General features: G+C 26.7%; 2 protein-coding genes across 4 annotated transcripts in view; both read left to right on the forward strand.

Moving 5' to 3' along the window:
- Positions 1-1,579: 1,579 nt before the first annotated feature.
- LOC132919739 (vacuolar protein sorting-associated protein 29) lies at positions 1,580-4,097 on the forward strand. The gene is made up of 4 exons (XM_060981548.1): positions 1,580-1,785; positions 1,903-2,097; positions 2,163-2,398; positions 3,708-4,097. Exons 1-4 carry the CDS (start codon positions 1,783-1,785, stop codon positions 3,823-3,825), a joined length of 552 nt encoding a protein of 183 aa, XP_060837531.1. The 5' UTR covers positions 1,580-1,782; the 3' UTR covers positions 3,826-4,097.
- Positions 4,098-4,807: 710 nt separating this feature from the next.
- LOC132919737 (transient-receptor-potential-like protein) overlaps positions 4,808-25,892 on the forward strand; it is a 39,429-nt gene continuing 18,344 nt past the window's right edge. Inside the window, exons 1-7 of one of the 3 annotated variants that reach the window (XM_060981546.1) lie at positions 4,808-5,574; positions 6,053-6,185; positions 17,485-17,722; positions 18,710-18,852; positions 21,991-22,192; positions 22,852-23,016; positions 23,304-23,538. In XM_060981546.1, the coding sequence (XP_060837529.1) occupies positions 17,486-17,722; positions 18,710-18,852; positions 21,991-22,192; positions 22,852-23,016; positions 23,304-23,538 (982 nt within the window). In that variant the 5' untranslated portion in view covers positions 4,808-5,574; positions 6,053-6,185; position 17,485. Of the gene's footprint in view, positions 5,575-6,052; positions 6,186-17,484; positions 17,723-18,709; positions 18,853-21,990; positions 22,193-22,851; positions 23,017-23,303; positions 23,539-25,892 lie in introns of those variants that run through there. The other 2 variants (XM_060981545.1, XM_060981547.1) reach the window with 2 other exon arrangements.

Below are 25,892 nucleotides of genomic sequence, written 5' to 3' on the forward strand. Positions count from 1 at the left end.
TTATTTTTGATATTCATTGTTTTTTGTTGTTAGGTACTTGTTAATTTTTGTACAATAAATGTACCTATATCTAATAAATTAAATGTAATTTTATTAAAATAAATTTTATTATATAAAGATATATTATATTTTATATGGGTGTGGTCGCTGATGTTTTACAGCAAATTGCCAAAGTTGTTTAATTTTAATATATAGGTATTATACAGGTATACATACTATGTAGTATGTTTACAAATACTATTTACAGTCTATACTTATTTTTATCTTCCAAATTAACTTATATTCTACAGTTTTTAAAAAAAAAAGAATTATTTTTTAAATTAAATACTTACCTATAACTATGGTGACCAGGTATAAAAATTTAAAAAAGTACATTTTAAACTTAGTTCCTTCTCTGTCGTAATTGCTCAATGCGTATACTACTCTACTCGCTTTACACATATTACATATATCCATAGGTCCTTCTATAAAAATTGTTTTTTTTCCATCTGATTACTCTATTTATTTTATTATTATTATCAATTATAAAAACCAATTATTTGAAATTATAATGTCAACTCATTTAGTGTGTGTCTTTATTATGAAAATACTTTGATATTGAAGAATTTTAAGTAAACTTAAACTAAAGTATAAATTATTTTTTAAAGGTAAAAATACCAAGTGTAAAATTTAAATATACACGATTTAGTACATCATAAGAATGCTTTAAGTCGAACCCTAAAATATAAATTAATAATCAAATTATAAAAACAGTAAAAATACATATTAAATTATACATATAAAACTTATTAGCCAATAATAATTTTAAAAAATGAGTACAATAGCATGTACTTAACACTATTGTTAAGGACATTAGGACACACGTCATAAACCTAATCAATTAATCACGTAAATATTTAGTATATAATCACGAATATTTTATTGTTGATGAATTTATCCTATGGTTTTAATAATAATTAGATGTTAGTAATAATTTGTATTTTTAATATTTATTGATTTGGATATTTAAATAAAATAAATTAAAATTGCAATACCTACATTTTTAATTAAATGTCTTATGCATTTTGTGAAGTTACTAATATCAGTGTAAAATTATAACACCATATTCAAAATAGATTATTAAGTGATTGATATAGTTTATTGAAACTTCTAGTCAAACTCTATGCTTTAATAGGTAGGTAATTCACGACTGTTATTATATTTAACCAATATGTTTCATTAATTAGATTAATTTATTTTTATTACCAGATGGAAAATATACTACCTACATAAATATAAGCAATATCATTGAAATATAGGTATGAACATATGAAATATACATACATTATGTTGGTAAATAATTCCTAATAATTATACATGGCTAAAATGCTATTTATTATAAATTATTTTTAATAGTATATAATATCCATGTTTTATTATATACATACAATTGTACATACTATAATAGTCCAATATGTGTTTCGTGCAGATTGATTGGACAAGATTGTCGGTTGTATATAAGACACTCTGGAGCAAAAGACCGTCTACCTAGTTATGGCTTTGTTCGAGTTTTTCTCTCGTAGCGCGATAAGGCGTGTGTGATAACGGCGAACACGAATCCGTTTAGTGATTGACAATTGTTTTCGTTTACAGAAATTCGGTTTTTCGTTGATAGTTTGATTAATCCAACTTCAACTGAATAATCTGAGAAGCCGACTTCCGTTGATTTGTAGATAGGCTCTGTCTAGTCTGTCCGTCTGTCCATACTCTGTCGTGGGTCAACCGACGTACTAACAGCTCAAAATGGTAAGACTTACTAGTTTGATAAAGAATTTATTTCGTTTTCCCGAGGTGTAAAATAGTAATAGTGAACACCCGTAAATCGTAAAACTACGCACAATTATAATTTTCTATTATTTTCAGTGTTCGGTGTTAGTGATTGGAGATATGCACGTGCCGTTTCGTAGCAGTGGACTACCAGCCCAATTCAAGAAACTGTTAACTCCAGGTAAAATACAACACGTATTGTGTACGGGCAACCTGTGCACGAAAGAGATGTATGAGTTCTTAAAGTCTATTGCCAATGATGTGCACATTGTGCGTGGTGATTTTGATGAGGTAATGTATTTGAAAACGGTGTGCATTGACATTTTAACATATTTGATTCAATTTAATATTCTTAGAATCTCAATTATCCAGACCAAAAAGTAGTTAATGTTGGACAGTTTAAGGTGGGCTTATGCCATGGCCATCAAGTGATACCGTGGGGCGATCCAGAATCCCTTGCATTACTACAGAGACAGCTAGATGTAGATGTACTGGTGTTCGGTCACACTCATAAGTTTGACGCGTTCGAACTTGGAAATAAATTTTTCTTAAATCCAGGATCAGCTACTGGAGCTTTTAATCCATTAAACCCGTAAGATCTTTTAACTTAAACATATTAGTTTTCTGTAATAAATAAAAATTGATATTTAATTATTATATATGTCTTATTGAGCACAATGTTTTTATGTCAAACAAAGTATTATTGGATGGATAATTTCTACTTATAATATAATATAGTACATACTTTAAAAGTCTAGGTATTTTATGATATTATTAGTTCCCAAAAATAATAAATTGCAATAGGGTAGTGCTGTCAAAAAATATATAAAATTAAAATACATTAAATTGTAGTTAATTAAAATTGTACTTAAAATTATTAATTCTGAAAAATAAATATATTTTTTTGTTTTTAAAAATTAATTATTATTTGTTATAATTTATTATAATAATTTTAAAGCGTGCGAAAAAATTCAAAACATTTTAACAGTTATCCTAGCACTCGCTATTAACTTAACCAATACTTTCTTTGTATATAAAAAAAAAATAGAAGCCTATATTGATTTATCTAACCAGTATTATAAAATATGTAGTAGATAGAAATGTATAAGCTTATAACAATTGATAAAATTAATCTTATAGATATGTAGCAATCGCTTGGTGTTAAAGTAAATACAGTCAATTACAAATTAAAATTATTACAGATGTATGTATAATGTTTTAAATGATACCATTTTTGAGATAGGTTTAAGGGTTTAATATTTTTAATTTATAAAATATTATGGTATTAGATTGGTTTAAAATATTTTCAAACAATACTTATGACAGCTTCACACATTTTTATAATTATTTTATTTTGTTTTATTTTATTTTAATTAATTATACGGGCTGAGCCCTTTTACTAATCATAGTGTTTTATTAATTTGTATAATATAAAAACTACCTTTGAGGTATGGTGAGGCGCAGTGTTTGATTGCAGTCATATTATAGTGCTGTGGTCAAGCACTACCCAGCTTTATTTACTCTTGGATGGGTCATGGGTGACCATTCCTAACCAGATTTTTTAGGAACAAAGTCATGTTCATCATGCGAAAATACGTGTTTCAAAAACCTATTGTACTTTACCTTATAATAATAAACATACTAATCCCATAGCTAATGGCCTGAGTTTTTGAAGTTTTTAAACATAAATAATAAAAATATTATTATATTATACTAATTAGCCGTTTTTTGATTTCTGGATGGTTTTTTACTGAATAGTGAAGGTCTTTTTTTACTATCAATATTATACTAAACTAAAAACTTTTGCTCAATGTTAGGTATTGTATATAATAATTATTTATTACATTAAATAAAAAAAAAATATTTTAAATTATTCATAATGTAATTTTTATTTTTTTTAGTGACATTATTCCCTCCTTTGTGGTGATGGATATCCAAAGTTCAACAGTGGTATCATATGTTTACAGGTTGGTTGATGATGAAGTAAAGATTGAAAAAATTCAGTACACAAAAAAATAAACTGTGATATTTTGTACCAATAATTTTCACATAATATATTATTTTTATAATGGCTACAAATTGTTATCATCCATATTATTACTTTTGTTTGTACACTTATTTATTTATTGCAATTTTTATAAACTATATTATAATATAGCTTTAACTAAAACATATATAATTATACTATAAACATCTTCTCATTATACAATTATATTATATTTCCAAAATTACACTATTTTAGTTTGTAAAATTGTGTGTAAATATTAAAAACATAAATTGAATCTATAAAAGATATGTTTTCTGATTATTATCTAAGAATTGACTTTAAACTTCATACCTCAGGGTTACAGTTGTATTTCACCTTGTCCTTTAAAATCATATTTTTTTAATTTAATAACCGGTTTTTAGAAGAAAACAAGTTGGAATTGACTGCCACATTATTTGATTTGTTAGTTTTACATTTTACAATAACGCCTATTAAACACGTTTTTGTTGAATTAAAATTATATCGAAAATAGATCAAGTAGTTACTTATGAGATCGACGCCCAAGAAAAATTTGTAGTAAATTTGTTAAAACAAAATATATAAACTACGGTATTTCATAGATTTCTATGTATATTTTTTTAATTTTTATTACCGACTTGGAGGCAAAATAAAGTAAATATTTTGTGACTCTTCATAAAAAATTGTTTTCATCACTGATTTATAACTATCGTCGTCCGTCCGAAGCGCCGATTTACATAAATTCGATCAGTGGTCGTTCGTTGATGTAATGGGTGGAGACATGGAGTATTTGGTGCACGTGGTCTTCCTACCTCCATAATCGAGGCGTGGCGAGGTGCCTCTGTACATAAATACGCTTAACCCCACGTACCCCAAAATAATAAAATTATTATAATGACTGACGAACACAATACTACAGTCACGACGACGGTGCACTATTTATGTCACATGTGACCTGTATTAGAATAATATTATGTTGTTGTCGTCGAACGGCGCTGAAAACGAAAGTCTATCGTCACAAATCGAATGCTGTTGCCCGCGACAACAATATTATATTCCGCGCGGCGGAAGATCGTGACGTCGCGCAAACGCCGATCCGAGATCACCTTCGAAAACCCGGTCTAACCGGATAGATTTTATTTTTATTCACGCATTTAATATAACGTAAGTACAGGTATATAATATACATTTTTGTGTTATTGAATTTTGGCGGAGGGACAATTATAGCCGCTCGCGTCCAAGGCCTACCGCAATCCAACAGCTCTGGCGCGATCGTGAGTCAGAGTGCAGCGGCGACCACGGTGCAACAGGTTTTCTGCCGGTATAGTTTTCGTCGTGGACTCGAATGCAACGCGATAGTGTAAAATGACTACTGCGTACGTTGGTTCATTGTGATTGCTTGAGCAGCTCCGTTGTCGCAATTCGATCGACTCGGGCTTTTCGGGCTATCCAATATCGCTTTTCCCGTCTTGCTATCGATCGCCCTCATCAATCCTCCCGATAGAAGCGATTCCGTTTCTTGCACATCGTTGTCCTCGGGTCTTCCGCGGCCGGGGAGGATGTCCGAGCTTTTCGGAAGCGCGGGCAACTGTAGTTGTTCGTAAAATTGATATAGTGATCGTGGCATCGTCGTTATAATACAATAGCAGCAGCTCCAATATGAACCGGATGGGTAAAGACCGGAAGTCGGCGAAATCCCTTTCGCTGGAAGAAAAGAAGTATCTGTTGGCGGTACAGCGGGGAGACGTGGCCAACGTGCAGAGGTAAGTTTTCACGTGTCCGATACCGTTAAAATAAGACTCGCAAGGACTTCTCGTCGACGGTATAAAATATATAATGCTCTCTTTCTCTACCTAAACCCGTATAAAAACTCTAATTGATAATATTTGGTCACGGAGACCGTAATCTCTGTATCATCTGTACAGTTCTTAACAATATCGTAGGTAGATTTTTCAGGCGAAATATCCTCAACGCCAATAAGAGAAAAATAATTTAGCATCTCCTGTGGCGGATTTAAAAAACAGCCGGCAAACAATCTATTTGTTCTAAGATTGTAAACGAATAGAAAGCATTGCTGATAGAGCCATGGAGGATAAACTCAAGATAAACGGGGGCCCGCCGAGTCTCGTGCCTCCCGTCTCACTAATCCTCCCCTCAAATAGTTATGTGACCAAGTGGATCCATCTGTAGGCGTTCCGATGACAGGCGCAAAAATCCTTATAATTATTAATTATTATCTAGACGATGAGATCTACAAAAACACAATGTAACGCGATAAAATCGTTATTTTTACGGATGGCTTACCATATGGTCCATATGACATTAATACACCCGAACGAGGATCGAACGCAGCGTTTTATCGAGGAGAAATTACGTAAGTAAAGTATAATGACACAATGTTTTATTAAGGGGCTGACACACGCCCACTGGACCCAACTCATCCATGTTTTCGAACGTATATACAAATCGTAAAGCACAATTGCACATTTGCGTATAGCAAAACCAATATTTTGTTTAGCGATAGCCTTATATATACGTAGATTATAGTTTTAAATTTTAATATTAATGTGATTTTATCTAATATTATCAAACTTAAAAGTAAGAACATTATCTGTGTTTGAACGACTATTTTTTAAGCGAGTTACCAGCTAAGATAAACAATGATTTAAATACATATATTAAATTCTTACTACTTAACAGGTATATACATTTGCTAAAATACGTATTATAAAGCTAATAACACAAAATTGGATCTGGTTTAAATTTGCTATATTGTACGTTATTTAACACTTTCGGGAAATCGATGTGATGTCCTGTCTTAATACCATCGAACGCGGGGTAACGTTATGACGAAGCACGAAGGACGTGTTTGTATCGCATGTATAGATTATTAGAATGACCTAGCATATTTAATTTTATAATTAAGTAGGTATACCTAGTAGGTACATAGTGTTTACTTGATGGTGAAAACTGAACTATATATCTTTATTTAAGCTAAGCAGTAAACCTATACAGTAAACATTTTATAATTTCGATGTTATAAAGAATAAAAATCAATAAAAAAACCTTAAAAAGCCTTTATATTTTTTCGAATAGACAGTTGCCTTATTTTGTGTTCTTTTTCCTCCATAGAAATTCGGAAAGATAGGAGTAGAGTATGACCTACGAGTTCAAGAGTGTTTTTTTTTTCATTTTTTTCGCCGATTTCCGTACAATTACTCGACGATGTGGTGTAATTTAAAGATATTTTAGCTAAGATAAATATATTTTTATGACCTATTAATTTGTTTATGGTTTTAATAAACATGAAACACGATATTTGCGATTTTTTAAAATAGGATAATTCACAACTATACCTAATAAATAAGTATCCATTTAGGCAATATTTTTTACTATAGCGCACGCAACTCACGCAAACATGGTGTTGATGTTTCTTTATAGTTGTTTAACAGTTTAAGTTTAAATATTCTGTGTTGATACACTTTTGTGGATGTACTTCCTATTCATTAATGTATATATGATATTGTATATTATATATTTGATTTGTACATTCACTCGTTTTAAATTATCAACGAGGCCAAACAATAATAATATATTGAGTGCTATATTATACAATTGTCTATAGACGTTATTTTATCGGCACCTAAATTTACGAATTTACATCTTTAATACGCATACATAAGGTAAATTATCATAAAATCAAATCATTGCCGATACGATAATGATATGCAAGTAGTTTATACCTATTGGTTTTTATTGAATTATTTATGATGTCAATGTGGCATTTATTTAAGTCTACATTGTACGGACATATTTTTTTATAAATTTATAACTTTGAATTGCGAAGATTTGTGTTCGTGTCCAACGAATTTATATGAATACGAATCGTCGCGATCAAAACATGTTATTGAAATTGATAATAAATTCGTATGGAATAATATAATTTTAAAATAGTACCTACCTATATTACATTACACAATATTATAAATATTAATGGCATAGCATTTAAATATAAAAGCCGAGACGTGTAAACGTTTTGATAACAATAAAAATCATCAGCCGTTATTCGTAATCGGTTATACATATATATAGTAATTATAGCATGAGTTAGACATAACTATTTTAAAATATATCTGCAACTTACTCTAAAAGTAAATACATATGTTATATAATATCAAATGGTGATATTGGAAACCGCAGTGAGAAAAGAAAACAATTGTTTACATTTCGATAAACTATTATATTATTTATCGTATACGTTCGACCTCTTGCGAATTATGCTCGAGGTCGTGAGTAGGTACATATCAAGTATATTATACATTCTGTCGGTGAGATATAGGTACTCGCAGCAATAAATTATAATTTATTTAACACCACTTAACCACTGTAGAAAACCCCGTTCGCCTATATAATTCATGTTTAAAGTTTGGAAGCTGTACGATTCTACTTAACGTTCCTTCGTTCCCATATACATATTAGCATATGCATTACATATTATTATTATATTTAATAACACGCCCACTCACACAGATAGGCATGTACATATTCCTATGTTGTGTTCAGGATCAGTGACGTGTGCGTCCGTCGACTCCGTCGGTTGTTTAATTAATTGGATTATGCCTTTGGTCGTACCTAATGACCGCGGCTAGTGATATCCGATCCCAATATTGTGGGATAAATTAAAACTACTCGTCAGTGTCTAACGAGTCAAGGTTACGTGCACGCGCTATAAATTACGTTAAGTTATATATACAATAATAATAATTAATAACATTTTATAATATGTAACAAATGCGCACTTATAGAAACAGATTGCAGCCATCGACAATATGTCTACGGACTGCCGTACCATCACAATATTATACCACACTTGTGTTCTATGGCATACATAATTGGCAACGGGTTAACAGATAAAATAATCCTGTTAAAATGTTAGAAAACATTATAGTATTTAAAAAAAAAATGTATTCAATCGTTTAGAATAAATTTGTCTGCTAGATAGTAGCACGTGAATACATAATTTGTGCAATTCTAGAAGCCTAGAACTAGCTGCAGGTATTTAAACAATTAATATTAGTATTTAGTACCAGATAGCCCAAAAATATAAATACAGTTATTAATATTAAATAGGTAGATTAATTTAAATATTTCAATTATAAAAAAAAAAAAATCCTTTTGGGAAAATCATTAGATTATTAATGACATTATGGCAGGACATAAAACATATTACTGATGTTAGATATGTCCTAATTTTGAGGTTTATTTATTATATCAACAGAAAACAAGTAATATTGTAAAGTAATGGTTTATTATAGGAAAAGTACGAAATATAATTGTATGTTTGTATTACATATTTAACATGGGAATGTTCGAATGTATATTTGGGAACATATCACTTCGTTAGTTTTCACCTCGCTAAATAATTCGTTGCTACGTTCTCAAAACGTTCTATTTTTTCGTTATCTACTCAATTTTTTCTTGGATCCCAGACATAAGGCATTTTATTGTCAATAATTGCTATTTAAAATTTGAAAATGGCCTAATATTTTCATGTAGATTTCTCATTATATGAAATTCATGATTACTGGTCTCATTAAAATTTAGGCGATGTACGACAAATGACAATGTGTAAGAGAGTAAGACTATCATTTGTGCATTGCAAAAAGGACATAATGGAGTTTCAGTTCATGCGATGACTACTTGATGATACTTACCCGTATGAATATTTCAAGTAACTGAGAATTCAGTATTAATAATATTAAATAACTATTAAAATGGACGTATCACCATTATTACTAAATATACTAAATTTTATTATTAAAAAAATAAAAATAAACCGTGTTTTGAACAGCTTTTCTAACGTTATACACCTTACATATTTACTTTCGACTTGTAAAATCTATACACACCAATGAAATTCGATCTATAAACGGTTATTAATTATACTTACTTATACAAGCGGTAATTACGTCCGCTATATTATACGTTTATTATTACGTCTACAGTCAGGCAAACATAATGTCTTTAGCTGTAAAAGTGAATTTAGATTCGGGAAAGAAATTTTTGTTTTTTCTCAAATTAAACTCATCCAAACATCGCTATGATAAAATGATCAATTATTTTTTACGTCTAAGTTGTTATTACGGCTTTAAAATATTATTATATATACACCCGTTGAGTTAAAAATCGTGTAACACAATTAAAAGTCCTTCAAAATATGCATATAGGTAGAAATTTAAAAGCTGATCTTACCTATATGATTATTTAATATTGAAAAATATTTCACCGGCCTTCATTATAGCGAAATTAAATCAAATATGTTTATTGATTTGTTAGTTTGTTACACAAACGTATGTTCTAATTTTATAAAAGAAATTTTAATAAATTGTACACATAATTTTTCAATTTAAATTCATCTTATCTTTGTTGTAGGTTTTATTATTTCGTTGGGCTAAGTCGCTAAGTTATTACTTATTGCACACGGTGATTTACCGAGCATGATCACTTCCATTTTCATTTAATAATGAATTTATTCAAATTTTGATCTTAGGACTTTTTAAGTATACTTAATGACTGTATTTTCCAATTTTTGAGATTTGTCGTACTAATTATTATAAGGAATGACCTGTGGAGATATAAATTTATGTTTAAAACGACAACCCCATTTCCATTTTGTAAATTATTTAGCAGATCATTTTTATAAAAATGTCAATGTGTCAAAAGTTTTTGAGTTGTTTAACTTTATGTACTAAGGATAATATAGGTCTACGATAATGAGTTATGGGGTTAAGGTAATATGAAAATTTTAGTAATTTATATTATTATATTGATTTATTAATATTTATTATTTATTAAAATATGTTTAAGTATAATAAGTATTAAATCCAATATTTCATCTATATTTTTTTTTGGCAAATCATTTATTTATTAAAAAATCCTTACTATAATCTATAATCAAAATAGTACAAAATGTAATGGTAAAAACAATAATAAATAATAGTAAGTAATGATATTTATATACAAATCCTCCAATACTAAGTGCATATAAATATATTAATATATATATATATTGTCATTTTGATACTTAAATCTGTTGGATAACTATTGATTATCTTGAAAATTGAAATAAGTATAGTAAAATTTTAAAAACTACAAGTTCATTTCAATGTGCCCCTGTACTACAAATTCAACCACATCCTTTTGAAGGGACTTTGGGTAGTTTATATCACTTAAACAATTCAAAAACCTTTGATAAATGATGTATTTTATCACTATATTATATTATATAGAGACGTAACACTGCTACTGTTATTTTATGAACGAAATGAAATCACGTGTTATTGGTTCCCAATATCACTGTAATTTATACAAAAACAAATATAATTACTTGTAAGATTGATAAAATAATTAATTGAGGTATGGATTCAACCGTAAAGGATTGGATGGACATCGATTATGCAAAAGGTATAATCATAGCACCTGCGGCGGCATTAATAACGAAGCCGTCAAATATGATACGTATTATGATAAAGTTATAAATCGTGTGTTTACAGAAGGAATTGGAATAATTAACAATTATTCATTATCATAGCTAAAACATTGTTCATGCGTCTGCTTCAGTTATATATGTGCTATATACAGGAATTTGTTATAGAAAATTTATTTTTTAAATTAAGTTCAAAGGTATTAGAGAATAAACAATTCTCCAATTAAGGCGGTGTACTATCATAAGTTAGCGATACAATTATTAAGAGAGATATAATTTTACTACACATTTTATTTATAACCCAGTAATGATTATAGCTGATAATTGGTATACCTAGTGTAGTTAAAGAGTAGTTAATAGTAGGTAGGTACTATACCTATCATGTTATAGATGATTATATTTGTATAAAGCTTAAGTCCAATGAGATATGTAATAATTAGATATGTCTAGATAAATTTTGTTTCTATTAAAAAAATTATAATCTTTTTAGTTTAATTTTAGTATAGTTGCTTTTTAGTTTAATATGTACGATTTCACTCATCAACGTCGTTAAAATCTAGAAGCTAACGAATAAAACTAATAATGTTTGACTAAAAATAAAGTTATAGTATTTGAGCAAAGAAAAAATAATAATATGTATACAAATTTGTTTAATCCTGGAAATCCTATACAATTTAAAACTGTACAATTAACAAAATATATTGAATAATGAAATGAAAACTAAAACAAATAGTGAAATGTATTACGCTGAATAATCTACAAAAAAACAAGTTGCACAACATATAAAATATCTATTATTATAATTATTGACAATCAAGTTTTAAAATATAGTTTATAATTTAATAAAAATGATAACCTATCAGCAACGGGTTTAATATCTAAACACTTCAACAAATGTCGACTAAATGAATAACAAATAGTTTACGAACCGTATTTCAATCATGCGTATAATTTTATAATAACATTTAATAATTATTTTAACGTACTTTTGCACTTATTCCTAAAGTATATTTGGTGAATAAACATAAGATGGCAACCTGTCTTTTATGTTGTTCTTTGTAAGATATGAAGACCAGATATGGATCACAAAATAATTACAGTATTATATAACTATTTTCATTGTAAATCACAAAACAAATCATTATGTAGATTGTAAATTATTGTTTAAAAGTGGCAACACATTAATAAATTATATTAATATTTATCTACACATAATTTTAATGACATGTATAAATATTAAATGTGAAAATATTATATAGTAATATTTTAAATATAATTATCAAAATTCAAATAATGAATACCTAATAATTATTATATCCAATTAGCCCCCATATCTTCAAAGCTAATTATCTTTAGTACACAAAGTTAAATAACTCATTAACTACTGGTACGAATTTTGATTTTGATATGTCAAAATTTTCAGAAAAATTATTTGTTAAATAATTCACTATAGAAAATAAAAAGGTCTCGGAGTCGCCATTCAAAACAAAAAATTGTATTTCCACAGAACACTCCATTAAAGTAGTTTGAAAAATCTTAAGAATTTGAGAATGTGGTATTTAAGTATTTTTGAAAATTCCAAAGACTAGAATTTGAATAGAATACATTTATTATTAAATGAAAAATGTGAGTGATCATGTTTGATGAATCATCGTACACAATAACTGAGTCCAAAAAAATAATTAAACATTTTACAAAGATGTTTGGGTAATTTAAATTTATAAATAATTTGTTCTGTATTTTCTTTTATACAATTAGAGTATACGTTTGTGCATTAAATCAACTAAGATTTTTGATTCAAATTCGTTGAAAATAAGTTTTTACAATTTGTAATACCCGTATTATTATTGTGATATAATTTTTAATATTAAATAGTCGAAAGTAAGAGTTTTTAAATTCTGATTGTATGCATATTTGTAAAGGATACTATGATATACTGTTTTCGTTTCCGATGAGTGTATATTATAATGATTTAAAATTATATATGAATAATATGTATATTAAACGAAGAATGTTTATGGGAAAGATAGTACACTGTATATTATTTATAAGGATTTTTATCATCCCTGTCGTCCGGGCGGCGCCAATTATCAAAGTATCCAAGATATAATATGACTGATTATATTACAGCATATTATTATATTACGTTGACGTCACAGTTCATATAGCAGATAACAGTATATATTATAATATTATCATCCCCAAACACATGCCACACATCGACTATCTGTTGAATAATTATCTGTACTTGTATTAGGTATATCGTGTATAATATAATAATAATATATTATATTACGTATATTATAGTCAACGAGTATACGCAATAACCGCCGACGAAAACGTGCACCTGTAGTTACACGTCGATTACGCAATACGGATTTTAGTCCGGTGCGCACGTTTTCATTTGGTGTAGTATAGACGTATAGTGAATGTGAGTATATCTTAAAATGATATAGGTAACCTAACCGATATACGTACAATTAAATTAAATCATTAGATACATACGTTATTAAAGACAAAAAAAAGTAAAATATATTGGGATAGGTGTAGTACCTATACGAATAAACGTTTAAATCGTAAAGTCAATACATTCATCTAAACATTATACTTATACATATTAAATGGACGTACATAAAACTTACGATAGAACGTCTGATTTTATATAAAACAAGAATGTTAATAATTTAGATTTCTGTCAATAATTCAACAACATATTATAATATTTTATTTATTACCTAATATTATGTGGATCACGGAATCGAATAATTGACAATCGTGTGACCAACAATGGCGTTGATATATTTTTAATAGCGATTCTTATATAAGCGATCCATCTAAATTATGTTATTTTCAAGCAATGATCTCTCGAATATCGACACGATGCAAAACATTATAAATTATAATTATATTTTATACAATACAATTTTAACCAATGGCATGTACTAAATCACGCTTACGATGCACTGGTAGTGCACATGATGCACATTTCGCATTAAATTGGCTATTGAGCGTAATAATTGATTGTAAACACGTTTCGTATTTTATTGTTTTTAATAATGATAATTATATTTTATAATTATTTACAAACTAAATCAGCCATACCTATATCAAAAGAATTGTTTTTGCGTATGTACTAGATACTCCTACTTAGTCATTAGTATGTTCTTAATCTTAAAATATTTTATTTGATATTTAAATCACGAGTCTAGTTTTATTAAGAAAAACAAACTTGACAGAAACTCGATTGTAAACCTTTATTCTTATTGATTTAAAATTAAATGAAAGTAAAGTATATTGTTCACGTGGTTATGTGTACAACTTTTAAAATCTTGCATATCGGATAATTTTGGTCTTGAGATTATGGTCACACCGAAACCAGTTTAGCTTGCAATTTATTATAAATTCTGAAATTCCAATAAATCAACGATATCAAAATATTAAATGCATAAAATATAATATGGTTTGTTTATTTACCAACTACCGAGTGAATACGTTTATATTTGATTTGTGTACCTATTTATAGTATAAAGAGATTTATTTTACTTTCTAAAAACTATATTTTAGGGAAATAAAAAATTAATTAGTTACCAACCTATGATAATTATGAATTATTTTAACACAATATTTTTCCAGTTTAAAAATTCAATCATAATATTAAATTAATAGATTATTCTAATCTCATACTTGAAACTACTAAATATTTATATAATTTTATTATATATTTTTGTAGTATAAATTTTGGTTTAAGCTATGTAATATGAAAACAAGCAAAGACAATATCTTTAATGTTGTAAAAAAAATTAATTTGCATCCAAAGTAAAATTTTGAACACAATAAATTATACATTTTTACACAAAAATAGTTCCTATTTATACTCTGATAATTATTATTTCACTAGATTTGTAATGTATTACTTCTTATGAGTAAATACTCATAGGTATACCTATTATTTATTTTTATAAAGAAAACACAGAAACAATTTTTACATTTATCCTTAATATAATAAACTTAAGCTAAAAATTGTAAATAATAGTAAATACTGTTAATATTTTAGTTTCAATTTATATATAATTGTATAAGTTGTATTTAATATTTTAATTTTATAGTAGGTTAGTAACCATCACAATCTTTTGTTAAAGCCTTAATAGCTGTATAATAAAAATATGTATTTTTCTTTTTCATGTTTTTATTATTAATTTCCCAAATTTACATTAAATGAAGTGTTATTAGGTTAATAATATAGTTAGGTTGGTTTTTAATTTTTAATAATACAAATAATAAATTCAATGAAAAATAATTAAGATTTATTATTCGAATGGTAGAAAATTATAATACATATTATTATGATACAAACAATGCTAACTAAAAAGAAATATTTGAATAATATCTTTTGTAGTACTTATTCAATTTAACGCACATAATAATATATACTAAATTATCCAATTATTCAAACTATTTATTTTTCTTATAATCTTTATAATTTTTCAATCGTTAGTGTTTTTTTTCAACTAATTAGGTTTACATATTATTATATACGATGAACTTTAACACTGACATGCAATTTATAATACTATTATTTGTAATTTATTTAAAACACAATTCGTTCGTGGTCTAAAGTTTCCAATAATTTAAATTAGGTACACTGTATATTCCAATTACCAGCAGCTGGGATAAATCAATTAATTTACTACGGGACCAATAAAAATATCATTAAGTATAATTATTTTTGAGTATTCATGTTATAATTGTTTTATTTAGATACTTCTTTAAACATATTATGTAATTTATATAAATTACTGGTTTGGTTTGTTGGAATATTGTTATCGTCATTAAGACATGTCCGACCTAATCATTAAATCAAAATGTTCAAACTACGCTCAATCCGATAACTCTATAGAACTTTATTTTATATTAAAATTGCATATGTGTTTCGATTAGCTTAGTATCGCAATGGCGTTATTAAAAAATATAAAAATAAATATAAATACGTATTTTTATATTATAAATTTGTGTAGTGTTTAAATTTGTAACTATTTATTCACTTGGAAAATATCTTATTTTCATATTATAGTTATTTACTTTAAAAAATTAAATATTTTTTTATTATGTATTATAATTTTAGCTATATGTCAGTATGTAACTATTTGAATAAAAATTATAAATTGTATATATTAAAAAAAATAATTATTCTCATGACCATTGACTGATATTATAATTATTAAATAGAAGCTATATAATGATCGGTATGAGTGCAATCCGAACATTACTTTTTTTTGTCTTGAGTGCAATTCTACCCTCACTCGTTCACCCACACGAGCTTATTATATTTTTATCAACTATATTTACCACACTTGCGTTACACAACAGTAGTATGTTGCATCATGTCACAATGAAACATTACAGATAGGTTGAAACTTAAGCTTAACAGTATGGTATACAATCCAGTATTGCGCTCAATTTCCTTTTTGCTTTAAGTTGAGACTCGTCGAGTGTCGACACCTATAACTACTAAGTCTTGGCTTAGAATTTATTTATTAGAAGGATGTTTTATAATACATTTATTTTATACGACGCAGATTAGACACGTTTAAGGTTTATGCACAAAGATATCTACAATTTTATAGCAATCATACAAACAAAATTGTTAAAAAAAATATAACAATAATAAAGAAATATGATATTTACTATACCTGAACGTAATGGGGTTAAATATTTATTTATTTTTAAATGTGAAAATATTAATATACCTACATCAAAAATTTAAAAATATATTATTTAATTATGAAGATTTTTCAAAGAATTTTCATTAATTAATTAATTAATAAAGGAAAAAGTAGGAAGGAGTATACTTGATGAATTATTTTTAATACGTCATGCATAGTTTTAAGGAAAATAATTTTGTTCATTCTTGTTTTTTAAAATTGGTTAGGTGTCTATTTATAGAGCGGAATATAAAAATATATAGATAAATTTAATGATACTTTATTGGTTTTGTTATAAGGATAGTCCTTGATAATTTGTAACTACCCTCTAAATGTGTAATAATAGATCATAAAATAAGGCCAAGTTACCTAACGGTATTTATTTTGTCATAAAAAGTAAAATATCACAACTAAGGTTGATCGTAACGAAATCGGTTTCTAAACAGTATTAATTTCACAGAAAATTGTTTTTTTTTTGTGTATAGGATGATTCAACGAGCCTTTCGATCAGGGCACATAGACATCAACTGCGTTGATTCTTTTGGTCGAGGTGCCATCAACCTAGCGATCGAAGGTGAAAATTTGGAAATGCTCGAAATGCTGGTGGTAATGGGTGTGGGACCCAAGGACAATCTGTTGCATGCCATTAATGCAGAGTTTGTCGAGGCTGTGGAGCTTCTTCTCCAGTACGAAGAGCTGGTGCACACGGAAGGTGAACCATACGTGAGTGATTGTAGATCGTCTAATTGTATTCAATAATAAATTGTTGTATATAACAATTGTCATTTTTAATCTGTTAAGTATTAAAAGTCGATCAAGGTCAAAATTATTATTATCCGCTTGGAAACATAACCATTTATTTAAAATAATATTTTTCAATCGCTTTAAAATTATATAAATCATATATCATATATCATATATTCATATGTCTACATAATTATTGCGAAATACCTTAAATAATATTTTGATTACTCTATGCACACTATGCACAAATTGTAGATGCTCATATACTAAACATATTATTATTTATATGGTAATTAATATTTTATCTTATATATTTAAATATTTAATCTTGTCACTATTAATACGTTCATTTATAATAATAAAATAATAACATTGCAGTTATTTATATTAACACTAATTATAATTTATAATATGTATTTATTATTTATAAACGATGTATAATATATACTTCTATTATTACGGTTCTTCTCAATTACTAAATTATTTATTGGCACAATTAGTACATAGAACTTAAGACAAAAACATTAAAAACATAAATTCATTGTAATAATAAATACTTGACACTTAGCAGTCGTTTTTGTTCACCCCCCCCACCGATTTTTTTTGTATACGTGCCTGATATACACAATATACCACACTAACACCCACATTCTTTTGAAAATTCAAAAGCATCCGCCCTTACAATAACTCTTTAGAGTTTCTTCTCGCTACCACGAGTTTGACCCACTGACCAGTTAGACCAGTATAGTATTAAGTAGGTATTTTATAATATATATTTGAACTGGTAACTACGTCCGATAATAAAGTGTAACCAATATTGTTTTTACCGAATGTATGTCGATTATGCATTTTAATATTTCCTGTAGATATTCTTCAATACACATTACATATAATAATATATCGGATCATGAATTGTTTTAATAATCACCTTCAGTTAGTTAATTAATCATAATAATATTTTAATAGAGTTGGGAAAAAGTCGACTGGAACACCGCTTATTTCACTCCTGATATTACACCACTCATTTTGGCTGCACACAAGAATAACTATGAGATCATTAAAATGTTGCTGGACCGAGGAGCAACACTTCCGATGCCACATACGATCAAGTAAACTTATATTATTTATCGCGGTCGTCTTAAGAGGACACCATGCCCGCATATTATATATTGTCTCCGTCCAAAAACATAATACAATAACATGGCGAATACTAGCGTTTAGGTTCAGCAGTTCCGATTTTGTTGTTTGTTATATACCAGAGTAAATGATCTGTGTTGTCTTGCTGGGTTTTACGAAATTTATTTTTAAAGAAGTTATGTACCTAGTTAAAGTATTAAAATTTAAAATCTCTTTTAAAAATTAAAATATCGTAAAAAGTTAATGATAAAACATAAATAATGTTCTTAGCTTTGAGGTTGATAATATGTCAATTAACTCTAATAATATTTAACTAACAATATAAAATTAAAACAGTTAAACGAAAATTGTACTCGTTATCCGTTTTAGAGACAGAGACAGTATAATATACAGGTGTGGCTTCTCTTTTAAACATTATTTTGTTTTATATTAAATCATGTTTTCTAAAAATTCGCGTGCTTAGTCCAACAACACTGTCCGATATATTATTTTTATTCTTTCTCCCTTTTTTTTTGTGTTGCCTTATTAATATAGTATTATAATATACTATCAAATAATTTTTTTCTAGATAAATTCTCTTATCTTCAATTATCCGCGTCTTTAAATTGTTTGAACTACATCCCAGGCTTACTAAACGTTTACTACATATATTGTACAATTACGTCATAAATACTACGAGTATAATCTCGGCGTAGTCAGTAACTACCATAACTGTTTAAACGTATAGAACTATAGACAGTTATAATATTATACGCATACAGAGTGGCTCATTAAAAATTGACTAAGTAATATTATGAGAATAAGGGTACTTTATATATACAATGTATTATGGATAAGATTCAAGGATCTTAACTTTGGTGGCTGACAAAACTTGAATTACAGAAAAACTTCATCATTAAATTATCATTCATATGAGCTCAATAGTTATGAATACTGTATGATAGTGAAAAAATTGTGATCAAGAAATTACGTACACGACATTTTGCTAATTATTCAATTTTTAAATATATTATAAAAACTTTGACACTATTCTTGTCATCGACCGATTCATTACGCTATAACAGTTACACTTAAAAGAACGCCATACCCGCATGTGTTGTCTCTGTTTTACTAACGTACATCATAACAAATTTTCGTTCAGCAGAATACATTTCGTGAAGTTAGCTTTAATATTAGAGTAAATTTACTTATTATCAAATTTAAAGATAAGAATATTATCTAGACAATTACATATGATTTTATTGATATTATCATTTTAAAATGAGTTATGAACATGTTAAAGTTGTTATATTTTACATAGCTGTAACTCACTTTAAAATAATAATATCATTAAAAGCATATGTCATTGTCTAGATAATATTCTTACCTTTAAATTTGATAATAAGTAAATTTACTCTAGTATTAAAGCTAACGTCACAAAATGTATTCTGCTAAACGAAAATTTGTTATGATGTACGTTAGTAAGACAGAGACAACACATGCGGGTATAGCGTCCTCTTAATAAGATATAGATATATGCATAGTATATATATATATTCCATAACATTTAAAAAATATGATTTTCTATAGTTTCAAGTATGATATAGTCATCACATTCAATAATGCATGCGTTGTTGTATATAGTTATAGAGTGAGTATCATAGTTGTACAATTTAAAGGTCAAACTAATCTGAGCTAATGATTTTAAAGTTACCTGCCATTTGGATTGTTAACCTTTTAAATACTACTTACGTTAAGTAATTATACGATACGTGAATGAGTTAAAATTGAATTGGTGTTTATAATCAATCGATATATTATTAAACTTAATATAGTTTCTCAAAAATCGGAATAAAATTATCTTTTAATTCGCTTGTTAATATTATTATATAATTATGCAGTGATTAGCCCGTAAAAATTGTATACACATTTTAGTCTATACGTTGAATAGACTAAATATTTAATTATAATATGTATTAATTATTTTTCGTGCAAACATTTCCTACTATGCCGATAGAAATATTGCTTATTTACGTAAATAAATAAATAATGTAGATTTTATTGTTTTTGCCCATACCGAATTTCACCATTATTTAAATATGAGTAAAATAATATTATAGTCTCGAATTAATGAACCTTAGTTCGAAGAGCACATTAATTATTTATATTAGTAATAAACCAAACAACGGCTCACACCCAATGCCATAGGTTTCTTCCTTGAAATGTATATTAATTATAAGTACCTATTACCCACAACCCGTTCGTCAAAATACAAGTTATATAATATTTATCAATTTTTTTTCCTATTTTATCTAACAGTTCATTTCTTATATTTATTACGTTTAAATTGTTATTATTATACATGCTAAATCACCAATTTAAAGGCCTATAACTTTAATATACACACCATATATAAACATGTTATCGTTTTCATGTACGTCACAAGTAGAGCACGGGAGAAGATGACTTTTTTTATTTTTTGAATATCTCAAATAATACTTTCATAGCTAAAAAATATGTTCAATATTATTTGAATCTAAATAACGATTTTTCAATTTGCATTTTCCGACTCTAAGTTAATATATGTTTGTAATTTTATATTATTTTTAAATAATTTTCAGTAATTTAAAAAAAGATAGTGAACTTTTTAAATGTATTATTTATGTCAAATTTCATGGTTAATTTTTTTTTAAATCAAATAATTTTTATACATTTTAAAACATATCATATTTTTTAAACAAAGAATTTTTAATTGTTTTTTCATAAAAAAATTTAAGCATACTTTGAAGTATAAAACTAAATGTATTTAAGTAAGTTTTAAAAAAAGTGTTTTTCATGACTTTTTAGAAATTTTTATTGAAGTTAGGTTATAATTGACTGTTTTTTAATTTATGAACTAAAAAACCCTATAATTATTATTTATTACCAAAAGTATAATATTAGAGTTGTAGGTACCTATTATATTATTGATATTATTACTATTATTTTAATTTTATTTTTATATAGCTACGGGCGTTCGATATTTAAACGATGTTTAAATTTTTTTTATGTAAATTTATTTTAAGATCATGATATTATGGTAACGGAAGTAAGAAAATAAACGACGATAATAACAATAACGTTTTATTCAGGTGTGGATGTGATAAGTGTATTACATCTTCGAAAACAGATTCGTTGCGATACTCGATGTGTCGAGTGAACGAATATAGAGCACTGGCTAGTCCGTCACTGATTGCACTTTCATCAGCTGATCCAATACTTACTGCGTTCCAGTTATCCTGGGAGCTGAGAAGATTGGCTAGAATCGAGAAAGAATTCAAAAACGAATACATGGTAAACACATTTCCGATTCATAAAATCGCAAGCACAGTGGTATTTTGTTAGATTTCACATAAAAAAACTGCATGAATAAACGACTTTAGTTATCGCCGATAGACGCTTACGTTTTATTTTTTTAAGATTCTGAGTTGAGCAATAAATGTATTTATATTACAATGATTTGTTGTTTTTTTTCATATATGTTTACAAAATGTATAATTTAAAAAAAATGCATTGATTTTTAACTTAAGTATTATTTTTATCTGTTAGAAAAGTGAATCTAGTTGGTGCTTTAGGAGAGGGGAAGGGGGAATTAAAAATTCTCAGAAGTTTTAAGTAATTAAGTAGTAAAAATAAATAAATGAAAGCTTAAATTTTGATACAAAACTAGCTTTCAACAAAATTGATTTTCTTATTTTGTAGTAATTCAAAAATGAATAACTTTGGATTCTTGATATTTTTAGCAAATGTATATGTATTATGTTAGCATACTTAATACATGTTAATTTCATGTATTAAAGGTTTCCCATAGTAATAAAGATATTAAAGATAAATAAGAAATAATTTTTTTTATAAACATTTAAATTTCAAATTTTGTCAAAATTCAACGAATTCACAAAAACTTACAAAATATTTTATATATTCAACTTTACTATACTACAACTATACTATAGGAACTCCGACAACAATGTGAACAATTCGCCGTTGATCTGCTTCGACAAACACGAAGTTCCCACGAATTAGATGTGATTTTAAAACATGACTCGGAAAATGCTCCTAGCATAGGATCGATGAAACTAAGACTCATTGAACTTGCCATAAAATACAAGCAAAAAAACGTAAGTTGGTAATTTTTCAATTTAAACATCAAAAATCATTTGATATTTTTCGATTTGTAATATTATATTTAATAAAATATAATATATATAATATATTTTTATGCATTGTAACTATTAACATTTTAATATTTTAAGAAATAAATAATAACAATAATATAGATTATAACTTATTGATACTATTTTGAAGGTATAATAATAGATTAGCTCGAACATTGAAAGTAATTCATGTATACAAAATAATACGAGTATAATATAGGTAACATTTTTTTTTTAAATTGTTCTTATAGTTTGTAGCACATCCATATATACAACAACTTTTGGCAACTGTCTGGTACGAAGGTCTTCCAGGATTTCGTCGTTTACGACTTTATAAGCAAATAATTGAAATCATCAAAATCGTTTACTTTTTTCCATTCTATTGTCTTGTGTACTTATACGCACCTAGCGCTCAGATTGGAAAAGTAATGGAAAAACCATTTATGAAATTTTTAATTCATTCATCTTCCTATCTTTCATATTTAGGTAAGTAAATATATTATATCATAATATGCATTATGCATATTACAATATTAAAAGTTGATAACAGTATGTACGTTTCAATCATACATTTAGAATTTTTAGATAAGCAAACTATTACGACGTAGGTTAGGTACTACACTCGTTATATTAGTTATATTACGTATTTTAATTATTTGACATTTTTTTTAAAATTATGTTGGTGAATTTTTTCCCGTAAACGATAAGTTCTATGTCTCCAATCGCGATATTTCCGGTAGTTTAGAATGTACTTTGAAATATTTTTTTAAATTACAAGACTTAACTATATTTATTAAATTTATTATTTTTCATCGTAGTAATATTTTAGATTTTACTTTTTAAATTTATTTTGTAAACACTTGTTTAAAGTTTTTTTTATCATTAATTGTATACCTATAGATATATCTAGGTATCATATCTAGGTATTAATTTCAAAATTCTTAGTATTTTTTTGTTTAATCATTTAATATTTTTATGATCGAAGAAGTACTGTGAAAATGTCTTAAAACTATATTAGCTCAACTGCCACAATATCACACTTCTCTTGCTCTTTTATGAATATACGGAGCCTAATAGCCTATATAAATAATTAATCATTAGTTCTATGTTCGATATTTTAAGATTATAACCTTATTGCTTATATTTGAAAATGTCTATCACTATATCTATGTATAAAAAATTGAAACCTTAAATAAGTAAAATGACTGTAAACATTAAATTTGGAAAAACAGAAGACAATACCAACAATATATGACTTTAATAGTACTATACGAATATTATCAAATATTATACATTAAATTTTATCAGTAAGTACAATAAGTACATAGTTACTTACAGTTTTATAGTCGTTATAAGAAACAAAAATATTATACAAACATTTAATTTATGAGACTTGGATCATTATGAAGATACCGGTCAATTTTTGTATCGTTTTATAACGTCAATACCTATTGCTAATTTTCCTGGTTAATTAATCTATGCGTTGTTCTTCATTGCGTCTACATATTTATAAAGATAATTATAATATTATAGTCATACAACTAGTGAACGACCTGTTTATCGTATTATATGGTCCAATTGCGTATTTGTTATTGTTTAGTAAATATTTTGAATAATAAATTCATGTTTTTTTTTTAATAATTTTAGTTATAACTTATATTACCAATGTATAACCTACATCTTATGTTTAAATATAATGTTTTAATAGTAGTTTGTTTACAAGTTTTAACTAATAAATTGATAAAAATTATAGCCAATACTTTTATACATTTTTTATAACAAAAATTAATAATGGATGAAATAAAAATAAAGTCATTAATTAAAACATTCATAGAGGATTATTATTATCACATCCCATTATTGTCCGTAGAATGAAAACTTAACATCTATCTATGTTTAAAAAATATTATATAGGTCAAAACAATAAATAGTAAAATATTATGTAAATTTGAATTTTTTAAATATTCAAATATGACGTTTTATATCATACAATGTTTATTAACAAAATGATTTTTCACTAAAATAGAACAATATAAACACTGTGAAATTCATTTACTTTCGGATAGTCAATAGTATACTTAGATCTCGCTAACTGTTTTTGTCATTATTATTTTTTTTACAACCCATGCTTCATGTTTATTGTTTATATGTGTAAAACAAAATTTTTAAAATCAAGTTATTGCTGTTGTTATTATTATGTTAATTTTATTTGTTTTGCACAATTGGAAAAATACATTCTTTTTAACTATTTAATATAAAATAGTTGCCCTCGATGATTAACCATCAGGTAGTTCATAATTCAAAAAAAATTTCACACTACTATAGTTACATACACAAAATATAGTAAATACTAGGTACAAAAATAATTATAAAAATAATTTTTTTTCTGTGATAATCAAGATACTTAAAAATTATAATTTTAAGTGTATGACTAACTAATAAAATAATCGTTTAATATAATTCGATTTAGAATAACAGTTCAAAAACTAATTACCATACTGTAATATTATATTGTTAGATATTAAATATTTGAGTATGTTTCCATCATATTATGCACAATTAAAAGACCAAAAACCGATATTGTATAACATTCATCCATATAGAAAGTCGTATTTATAGCTCTAATCAAAGACAGATTGCGTATTTAATTTTTTTTTTTTACCTTTTTGTGATTATTTTTGATACCTATTTTAGAAAAAAAACGTAACATATGTTACGACTAATAATACGTACGAAGAAGATTTACAATAGTTGCTCACGTGGTTGCCGCACGAAAATTCTAGAACGTTCAATGACGGTATACCATAATATTCAACTATAGCATAGAGAGATATTTAAAA

This window comes from Rhopalosiphum padi, chromosome 2 (genome assembly GCF_020882245.1).
Source record: "Rhopalosiphum padi isolate XX-2018 chromosome 2, ASM2088224v1, whole genome shotgun sequence".
Classification (NCBI taxonomy): domain Eukaryota; kingdom Metazoa; phylum Arthropoda; class Insecta; order Hemiptera; family Aphididae; genus Rhopalosiphum; species Rhopalosiphum padi.

Bases quoted from the DNA above. Each gene is read 5' to 3' on its own strand.
- LOC132919739 (XM_060981548.1), top strand. The intron at 2,098-2,162 runs GTAATGTATTTG...TAATATTCTTAG, and splicing joins TGCGTGGTGATTTTGATGAG to AATCTCAATTATCCAGACCA. The intron at 2,399-3,707 runs GTAAGATCTTTT...TATTTTTTTTAG, and splicing joins GCTTTTAATCCATTAAACCC to TGACATTATTCCCTCCTTTG.